Below are 10985 nucleotides of genomic sequence, written 5' to 3'. Positions count from 1 at the left end.
TAAACTGAGTAGCCTAGTCAACAGGCTTTTAGGAAGTGAAAAGTTGTACCCTTCCCTGTCTTTCTATTTTGCTATCGCCTCTTTTGCCTCCTTTTAGTAGGGTCTCTTTAATTAGTGCATGCCGCTATGTCCACAATATTTACCATGTGCACTAGTCCGCTATGTCCACAATATGTACTATGTCCAGTGTCCACTATGTCCAGTGTCCGCTCTGTCCACTATATCCCAAGTATATTATGTCCGCTATGTCCACAATATTCACTACATAGTGGACATAGAGGACATAGCGAATATTCTGGACATAGCAGACATAGTGGACATGGTGAACTAAATATTGTGGACTCAGCGGACTGCGGACATGCACTAATTAAAGGGACCCCTTCTAGTAATGTATAAATTTGATTTTATAGAAAGGACAGTCATGGTGTCTGGTGTAGCAGCCATTTGTGCGGCAATTGTAGTATACATTGCTGTTACAAAACTCTATGCATATTTATTCAAATCGAAATCAAAGAATCCCTTTCTTGAAGAAAGAACATGCACCTCACATACATTGATCACGGATAAACAAAAACGGAAAGCAGTTTTAAAAAAAGGTAAGTCTATAGACTATATATATATATTCTTTGTTTTTTAGTTACTACCTTTTGTTTCTGGTAACTACCTTAGACTTTACTTTTCATTAGCCAAAATCAAACGTCAAAACTAATAACTTAAGCTAAGGGGTTTATAGATATATCAAAAAGTTAATTAAGTCTGCTTATAGTAACACTAACTACCACTGTGAATGTGTGTGTCCTTCCAAAACTTTCAATGGGTATTAATATTAAATCCCATCCAATGGTACATTATTGGTAGTTCAGTTGTCACTGTCAGCCATTCATAAATAATAAGAATAATCGGCAAATCACACAGTAAGCTATATGAATTTATTTAAAAGATTTATTTTACACCAGCTTTTAAACATGATCTTGTACCAAACAACTTGGATGCCATAGTTATTGGCAGTGGTATGGGAGGGCTGACCTGCGCTGGTTTTCTGGCAAGATCAGGGAAGAAAGTTTTGGTTCTTGAGTCACATGGTCGGATAGGTGGATGTACTCATACATACAAAAGCAAAGGATGTGAATTTGATATTGGTATGACTTGTGTTTTACTCAATCTGTGCTGTTTCATTTTACACAAACAAATGTTTAACAAAGTGCTGATATAGGCAATCTAATAGGACATTGGTACATCTGGTGTGCAAAATAATGTTGCTAAAAAGCTGTTTTATAATTATATTAAAACAGCAAGAGTTATTGTTATCCTTTTTTAGCATGTGTCCTATTCTGAAAAAAAGTACTGTGTCAGTTACAGTTTGTATAACGTTATAATGTAAGTAGTAAACTTGTTACACAATCAAAGTTCAGAACTTGTCCAAGCATTTGTTTATGATTGATACCTTTTTACCCATTTCTATAATGCTATGTAAAATAATTTTTCTTCAGCCTGGTACGGTGACATTACTGCAAGGACAACAGTCTTACACCATTTCTCACAATTTTTCAGCTTTTCCAGCCTATGTATAAAATGTTTTTTTTAACAGTCTTACGTGATTGTTTACATTTTTTTAGCTTTTTCCCAGCCAATGTATAAAATGTTATTTCTACTAGGTATACATTATGTTGGTAACATGGCAGAGGGAGACATGGGCAGATGCATGGTTGATTTATTAACTGATGGAAAACTTAAATGGGTGAAGTTAGATGAGCAATATGATACAGTGGTGTTTGCTGAACCAGGTAAAATAATATTAAAAACCTGGACTAAAAGTTTTTATATTCAGTAGCACTCACAATACAAAGCACTACTCATTGAATATCCCAATTGCATGCTGTCTGATATATTCACAACAACTACAAGTACAAACAGTACCTCATTTGTGATCATAAAGCTTTCATTACTTTTCTTATTTTAATAAGGGAATTTATGAAATAATGTGAATGAACGCAACAAATTTCTCTTGGTGTCGCGGCAGTTGTTATAGTTTCATATACCTTAAACACCTATATATATACCTTTTTGTGGGTAATCATTTTTAAGGAAAGGGAGAACTAAGGAAAGGGAGAAAAGTTAAAGCAATTGTCATTAAGTGTGTTGACTTGCCAAAAAAGGTGTAGACATATGCCTATCGTAATCGTGCTCATGGTACAGTATACTAAAAACATGATAACTATATTGTTGCATCTTGGATAATGACTATGTTTAATTAAATTACTTTCCCTCTTGTTGTTAAATCATACAATTTCAGGTGTTGGGAGATATTTGAAATATAACAGTCATTTATTAAAAAGTAGCCTCAGTTAATCAATTAGAGAATGATTTATTATTTCTTCATAATGTGTTCTGTTTATGTGAATCATTAACCATAGGACTAATTTACAATAACCTTTGTTGCATCACATGAGAGCGTTAGGCTTGTTGTTATTGAGGGTGGTAACAACATAGTGGCAACTGGCAAAATACTTGAATATAAATAAGATTTTTTAATAAACAAGGTCAATAATTTGTTATTATGAAAAAGAAACTTTAAAACAGAAAGATACATTTCGAAATCTTTTTACTTCAGTCACAATTTGATTGTCAGGATTATAAAATCGAAACAAAATTTAAAAAATGGTAAAAAATTTTTACCATTTTTGGCATTGTATACAATTTATCAGGTTTACACCTGTTCACGCTTAAAGCCATTTTACTATAAAACATCTTCATTAAAATCTAAATATCAAAAACTATACATCACATTAAAGCCTTCTAAACTAATGTCAGAATTTATGTAATTGCCATTTAGCAATGTAGAATTGACCATGAATTATTATTCTGTTTGTTTTGTTGTGTCATTTGTAAGGTGTCACATCTTAAGGTTAAACACCAAACAGCAATACATTTCAAAACAATATTCAGAACTCAGTAACTCACAAGTGTTGTTGTGTCGAAATGACAATCACATACGACATAGTATTACAGTATCTGTAAGATTGGCAATAACAACTTTAATCCTTCTGCAACTATTCTCTTCCCTTTCTTGAATACAGATATATATGCATAAAGTGATGCAGTTTAAAAAATGTGTCATCTACGGTTATTGTTTATAATTAAAATTACTTTTATCTGAAAATATTGTTTTTTTTTCAGGAAAAGGAATAAAAACAGTTCACTACAAACCAAACAAAAAAGAAATGGAAAAACTCCTGATAAAGCAATACCCTGATGATGAAAATGCCATTCGCGAATTTTATAAAATTATGACAGTAGGTTGATTTATAAAATCTATTCTAGTTCAATATAGTAGAATTTTAATAATCTGTTTCTATTTTTATTTATATTATGTTTAATTTCCTATATGTTAAATGTAGATCAAGCTTCAAGGTTTATAGTGTAATTATCATTTTACTTGTTATTTGGTTGGTCTGCAGCAATTCACAGTGTTAACATTTGCTGAATAGGCTTTTGTTTTTTATTAAAAAAAATATGACTAGATCACTAGACCAAACCGAAGCATTGAGTAACAATTATATCATGAACGAGTTTATTGATATTATTATAAACTTATTGAACGGCTGTGCCTTTAATTATTTTTATTGTTTGAGTGTTAACAATGCTTTATGCAACTTGGTTTGTTTATTTTCAATGCGAACTATCATTTTCCGTGCTTTCAGGTTTGTCAAAAATCAGCGAGTTTTTTAATTGTTCTTAAAATTCTCCCCAAATTTTTGGTGGACTTCTTCTTTCAATTGAAACTTCACCGTGTGTTTATGAAAAGGTAAGTTTTGTCTTCTTATAACACAACCTATTCCTACGCCAAAGCTAACATTTTTGTGAATTTTGTTTAGCGCTGTTACTGTTTTGACCATCATATTTAGTTCCACTTTTTTGTGTATCTGGCCTTGTATTCAAAAACAATGTGCCATATTAATATATATCCTAATCAACAAGTAGTTGCAGTTAGATTAGATTTATACTATGTTGCAAAAGGAACACTATTTTCACAGTTTTAACTATGTTATTGAAACTTCATTGAAAACTTTCTTGGATCGCTTGACCGACAACAATGAATTGAAAACTGTCTTGTCGTATTGCTTTGGAGATTATGGTAATGTCATCTTTATAAATATCCTGTAAACAAAGGAAAAATTTAAATCTGTAACATAATCAAAATAACATTCTTATAGTTTAAACAAATATTTATATCCTGCATTCTTCTTGGCCCAAAACCTAGGTGTATTTTTATCATGATTTATTAAAACTTAAACCAGCCTATTATGTACTTACATGCAAACTACATTATTTATTCTAAGGTCTGCTGTTTGTTCAGGTGTTCCTCCTGGTGATGCACCTCTTATGATGCACGGGATGCTCATGAATCACTTTTCTCGTGATGGAGGTTTCTATCCATATGGTGGTGCTAGTGAGATCGCATTTCAAATGGTTCCTGGAATAGAAAGATCTGGAGGTGCTGTCCTTGCAAGAGCTCATGTGAATCGGATCATATTTGAAAACGATGCAGCTTGTGGTGAGGTTTAACTTTCCAGTTGTTGCAACTATTAGGTTTAATGTAGATTAAAAAATCTTGTTTAAGCCAACAAGGAGGTTAATCGTTATTTCTATTTCTTCCTTTTTTATTCCATCAGAAAAGAAACACTTTCGAAGTTCTAGACTAGTTATTTTGTAATATTTGGTTTTTTGTTTACACATCTGTATAAAAGTAGTAGTTTTACATCATGTTTATAAAAAATGATGTTTAAATCAAAAATCATTATAGTTTAAATGTATTGACTAAAAGTTGATCTGCAACTGTAGTTGTAGACACTTATGTTAACAGCGTATGGTATGTATGACTAGAGCCTAGATTCTATATTTTAGCAATGTGTTGCAAGATTCAGGTTAAACTTTGCTTAGGTGTTGCGGTTTCACATTTAAACGAAGAGGTTGAAATTCGTGCTCCAATTATTATATCTGATGCTGGTATCTACAACACATACCAAAAATTGTTGCCCCGCGAGATTGGTTTAAAATATGGTTAGTTCCGATCTTAAATGATAAAAAATTGTAACTTGTTTTTTTTTAAGGTATGTGGAGCACAATGTTTGTGTGTGTGTAACAAACACAAAATTTGGACATCTTATTAATTTGATTTCACAGATTCTTTATAAAATAAAACTTTCCTAATTCTAAAAAAAAATTATATATATAATTTCTTTTCTCACCAAAGAAAACTGTGAAAGACTTAACACTTTAAATATTACAAAGAATTTTCAAAATTGAATATATAGTATGCATTATTAAATAGCAATGTTTCTTTTTCGATTATATATATAACTATTATCTCTAGTGATACTCTTTTTGTATAACAAGTAAACAAACCGGCAGGTGGCATTCTGTGTAGTTAATTTATCATGGTTTGACAACAATTATCATAGAATTTGAGGTCTTAACATCTTACTTTCCTTATATTATCATATCAGCTATGTTGGTATGGGGTGAAGAATGGGGTGGTAAAATTATCAATTATTATTTACCTACTTTGGTAACTATCTAGCTATAGTAAGATGTATAAAAAAAGCGATATGTTGGTATTTACTAATGAGTTTCTCTGCCAAACGAGAATTGCTGACTCAATATTTTCTAGGTTTCTTGGACAAGTTAAAGAGTTTTAATGTAGACACTGGTTGTTTGCAAGTTATGATTAGTTTGGATGGTACAAAGGAAGATTTAAATTTACCGGCAAAAAATTATTGGGTATTTAACTCTGTGGAGCCAGAAAGGTATAGAGTTAAGTCTAATATGAGTGGTTTGTTTTTTTATATTTTAGTATGTCGGCAACAATGTTTTTTATGCCTTTTTGTTTTTTTATTGAATTTTAGTGCAAGCTAGTTATGTTATTTCATTAACACCACATAGTTTACTCATATTTTTTTAAAGGGATATGAAGACGTTCTTGAGTTTATCAAGAGAAGATGCAGCAAATAAACCGTTTCCCCTCATATTTGTATCATTCCCATCTGCAAAGGACCCCTCATGGAATAGCAGATATCCAAGTACATTTTATTTGATATTGATTCATTAAATGCATATTTTACTATGTCGGTTGCTTTATGTGTTATTGTTGGTTGTCCAAACGTCATCTATGTAGAAATGAATAAACCTGGGATTTTGAAAGTTTAGGAAACCCTACTCTATATTATTAACATATGATTTACATTTAAAGTGCCATAACAGTTCTGGTGTGCAGATAAATCTTCATGCGTTGTGGTTACATTTGCTAACCTCAAGTGGTTTGCTGATTGGGAAAAAGATAGTGTGAAAAAACGAGGGAATGTTTATGAAAATCTTAAGAAAGTATTTGTTGACCAAGTGTGGAATCAAGTCCTGCATAATTTTCCCCATCTGGAGGGCAAGGTAATGGCCCTATCCCCCTATCTCCTATGTTATTTCAGAATATCTCCTATGTTATTTCAAAATATCTCCTATGTTATTTCAAAATATCTCCTATGTTATTTCAAAACCAACCAATTGAAGCTTTAAAGCAGCATTTCTTAAACTGGGGCAAATTTACATCTATGGGTAGATTCCTCGTACTTAAAGGGTAAATGCGCCACCAATCAAAATCATCATCAGTTGAGAGGACAAAATTGTGCCAATTGTAGTAGTTTACCAGACAACAGACATTGAACAACTCGTTGCTAAAAAGCAAGCGCATCTGTCTCAATAAATATAACTGAAGTAATTAGTTGTTTTCGCTTTTTAATAAGTGAGTGCCATTTTACATATTGGGGGTAATTCTGATAACCATTTTTGTTAAAAGGGTAAAGCATAAAAAAAAGTTTAAGAACCACTGCTTTAAAGTATATAATGTGTCATAGTGACTTTTTGTCACAGAAGTTCTTCAGGTTTGTCTGACTTTAACCCAATGACAATCCTTTGCAGCTCTGTTTTTTCTTAAATATTTATAAGTGGTCTCATTACAAACAATATAGAATGCTCAGAAACTGGTTCTTTTAATAAAAAATACTAATATTGATTATTTTATTAAAGAACTCACATGATAACCTGTATTTGTTAATTTTATTTTAAAGTAAAAATTTTCAGGTTCTTCATATGGAGGGAGGAACCCCATTAAGCCACCAACATTATATTAAATGCATGCATGGTGAAATATATGGAGCACGACACGATTTCAATAAATTTACCACAAGAAATATTGTTGACATGAGAGGTGAAACAGCCATCACAGGATTATACATGACAGGTGTGTTAAGATACAATATTGTAAACATGTGTATAAACAAACAGTTTATAATAACGGCCCCCAACCTTAAAGAAAGCAACTTAAGGGTACCATACAAGGAGAATTACAAACACTGATGGATGTGGCTACTGCAGCTTAAAACACTGTCTGTATTTGCATAAAATGGTTTACAGCAGATTTGGATTTAAGCCTCCCTAGTTTTTTTTTAGTTTTAAAATTGTTGTAGAGATTTAACAGATACCCTGTACACTGTAGTAGTTTGTTGTCCAAAATATTATGGGTTGTCCAGATTGTTAGTCACACATAAAAAATGAAAACATCTACAAAAAAAATAATCACCCACAAAGTAACATACTTGGTAACTTTTAAGCTGGCACGAGGTGTATGAACATCCGTAATATAACGACTGTTGTTTAAAGGCCTGGCGATGATAAAAGAAGTTGCATTCATTTATTGGTGCACAATTGCACATAAATATAGATAAATTGTTTTTTATATAGTATGTATATAAGTATATATATATAATATACTTTTCTTAATTAGGTCAAGACGTTTTTACATGTGGGTTTATGGGAAGTGCATTTGGTGGTTTGATTTCTGCATCAAAAGTTCTTGATCGTTACCTTATTCTTGACCTTATAAATAATGTTAAAAAACACCGAAATAAGAAATAGGGGAATTCTGTTTAAAACCCAGTGTACATAGTGATTTATTTTGTAATTTCTTATTGTAGCGTTTTGATTAGATTAATTTCATATATTTAATTTTGTTATAGCACGTGTTACTGATGATTATGCATTACCATATCTGTCTTTCTTTTATTCAAACTTATAAGATGCAAACTAGTACATTTAATTTTTATTATAATGAATGGTCATCTTAGTTTACAGTTCTTTTAATTTATTTTTACTGTTATAATTTGCAGGGTGTATGTGTTTAACTTATAACTGATACAATTACAAGTTTCAAATTATTATAAATGATTTTGTTTTAATTAAAACAAAAAAATAGGCGCATTTGTGTTTACTAAATATATGCTGTAACAACATAAAATTTATTTAAATTATAGAATGGGAAATTTAAGAAAAACCCTCTAACTATTCTGCTAGTTGGCACTGGTTTCATTTATTATTTTTATGGATAGGTAAAAGATTCCAACAAAACCACTAGTGTTGTGTTTGTCGTCTGAAAAAAAACGGTTGAAACGTAACTTTTGCTTATACGTTTGATAAGAGTCGAGCTTTAATTACGCTGTATTTAATTAACAAAGCTCACGCCGTAATTAGGTAATATTAATCATATAGTAGGGTGGGTAAGACGGGAAGTTAATAACATATTGTCTAAATAATTTCCGAACTCAAAATTTATGCCTATTATCATACCTTCATTAATTGACAACACTTCAAAGAAATATATTAATACACACGAGGAGGTATTTAGCGACACACCAGGTCCAGTTTCATCAATTCGAAAACAAACAGTGCAAGACGGTACAGACTAAAATTCTTGATAATTTTAAATAAAAAATGAATTTATTATTATGGACAAGTAATGATGTGCGCTTTAAAAATCAAGTTTAAAATTTGCATTCCACCTATGGTTACACGGTCACAAATTGCGATAGAAATCTGATTCCTACGTTGTTTCGGATTTGTTTTTGATCGATCTCAGTTGACCGTGGTAGTAAATGAGCTAATTCAGGTTTACCAATTATATTACGTGCTCATTCAGCAGAAATCAACCGCTATTTGGCCTTATATAAATTTAGATTTCCATGATTTAAGTCACATGGTTTGTACTGAGGTAGGGACTTCCCCATATTATCATGAAGAAGCCAGAAAGTGCGTGAGTAAAATGTGTTGCTAAAAGTTGGCAAATTGGGTCAAAAAGTGACTGTTTAACTCTTAATCTTATGTAAATACAACTAACACTGGTGGTAAATCATTGTAGCAAGCAACTAAAATAGATTGGGTTTAATAGTACAGACTATTTTGAATAAAACTTGCTTTGTCCGCGCGTGGCCGGAAAACGACAGTCATTATAACACGGGTGTTTTGTTTCATACATTTTGGTCGATTACCACGAATGTAACTTTGTGGGTGATTGTTGTCAGTTTTTATGTATGGTTGGACAACCCAACTGACGGCTGAGTTATTGCAATTGCCGACTGCCGTTAAGTGACTTGCCCAAAGACACATACGTCCATGGTAGGAGCTACACTGTATTTGGTGCTAGTAAAGAGTCTTGCTAACCATTGAACTCTAACCCCTATAACCAATACCCCCTAACCATCAACACCTAACCACCAACCACTAACACTTTCCACCAGCCTATTCTGCTATGTACCGGAAGATTTTTCACTAGTGCCCTATATTTTATAACATGGTGCATTTGACTTTTATATAGGTTTCTCTAGGTAGCTGCACATAATTCATAAAACAACATAATTCATACTATGAAAAATCAGCAAGAAAATATCGAGCGAACTTTCTATGCTTATGGCCTCTTTGCATCCAGACATCCTGTGTTCATGATTTTATTCTCTGCCATAATGGTTCTTTTGTGTTGGTAGGTCTAGCTTGTTGTTTTACTTATGTGCGTTAATGAAGAATAGAGCGGCTACTTTATACTAAGTTGCTAACCATATCAACTAAAGTATTTATTGCTTATTCGTTTTTTGTTTACTTTGTTACTATTTTTTTCTGGCCATTTATTGATCGGAAAATGCCATGCCATTTTGTGTAAATTTCATGGCCAACGTATTTTTTATTGTACTTAAGAGTAGAAAGTAAATGTTTATTTTTCTTTGCGTAGTTATCCTTTGTTAAATTTGCCACTACCTGGAAGTGAACCTACTAAGTTTGAAACACTAACTGAAGATTTACGGGAGTGCGAGAGCAAAGATTGTGGTGGAAAGTTTCTCAACGATGGTGTTTTGTTGGAAGTTCCTGATTGGGTATGTATAAATAATGAGCTCTTATGCCAGGTGGATTAGAAAAAATGGTTCAAGACAAGCGAATTCATTAGCTAAAAGCGGCACACCAACAAAAATATCGAAGTTTATGTATACATAAGGATGCTCAAATGTAAAAACTAACCAGAAATCCAATTTGCAATAGATTCTTCATGCGTACTTTGTCAAGCAAAAGTTTTTTTAGTGACATTATTCGAAATTTAATGATATCACCTAGGGCTGTGGATTTTCCCTATTTTTGTTTAACCGTTAACTGTTCAGTTTTAACCGGTTAACCGATACAAGTGTAATCCTAATAAATGCGTCTTGTTTATTACTTTTCTTTCGCGAATTTAAAGGCAACTTTACGACGTACGTATGGACTATGCTTGCAATACATGGGCAAACGTTCTTAACGTTAAAGTAATGCTTTCTTATTCATATTCAAACCTGTTTTAAAACACCTGCCGTCTAAATAATCAACGTGTGAATTGCAATTATGACGCAGTTATTAACGTGTGAATTGCTATTATGTCGTAATCAATTGCCAGGTCAAACAATCGCTATTATGATGCAATGAATCCACGTGTGAATGCCTGCTTTTTCGTAATAAACACGCTGCTTGGCTGAGGAAAACATTTAAGTTGTGTATTACACTAATATAATGTTGCAAAACTAGTTAGCCTGCGGTATTAACAATCAAGATTGATGGCGTAATCGCCGTTGTAGGGCACGATCAAA

The 10985-nt window shown here is 32.2% G+C and overlaps 2 protein-coding genes across 2 annotated transcripts in view; both read left to right on the top strand.

Moving 5' to 3' along the window:
• Window positions 1-414: 414 nt before the first annotated feature.
• Window positions 415-8303, top strand: LOC100179991 (all-trans-retinol 13,14-reductase). The gene is made up of 13 exons (XM_002122236.4): window positions 415-596; window positions 957-1139; window positions 1656-1784; window positions 3178-3293; window positions 3702-3805; window positions 4035-4135; window positions 4358-4555; window positions 4942-5061; window positions 5672-5807; window positions 5965-6080; window positions 6275-6441; window positions 7132-7291; window positions 7835-8303. The coding sequence occupies exons 1-13, from the start codon at window positions 422-424 to the stop codon at window positions 7963-7965; spliced, it is 1836 nt and encodes a 611-aa protein (XP_002122272.2). The 5' UTR covers window positions 415-421; the 3' UTR covers window positions 7966-8303.
• LOC108949822 overlaps window positions 6184-10985 on the top strand; it is a 6429-nt gene continuing 1627 nt past the window's right edge. Inside the window, exon 1 of the mRNA XM_026836449.1 lies at window positions 6184-6202. The gene's annotated coding sequence lies outside the window, so the exon portion shown is untranslated. The remainder of the gene's footprint in view (window positions 6203-10985) is intronic.

This window comes from Ciona intestinalis, chromosome 10, assembly GCF_000224145.3.
Source record: "Ciona intestinalis chromosome 10, KH, whole genome shotgun sequence".
NCBI lineage: Eukaryota > Metazoa > Chordata > Ascidiacea > Phlebobranchia > Cionidae > Ciona > Ciona intestinalis.
This window is presented reverse-complemented; position numbering and strand designations above follow the sequence as displayed.

Coding starts and splice junctions, on each gene's coding strand:
- LOC100179991 (XM_002122236.4), top strand. CDS start 422: ATGGTGTCTGGTGTAGCAGCCATTTGTGCGGCAATTGTAGTATACATT. Junction 4,556..4,941: donor TGAAAACGATGCAGCTTGTG/GTGAGGTTTAAC, acceptor AACTTTGCTTAG/GTGTTGCGGTTTCACATTTA. Junction 7,292..7,834: donor CACAGGATTATACATGACAG/GTGTGTTAAGAT, acceptor TTTCTTAATTAG/GTCAAGACGTTTTTACATGT.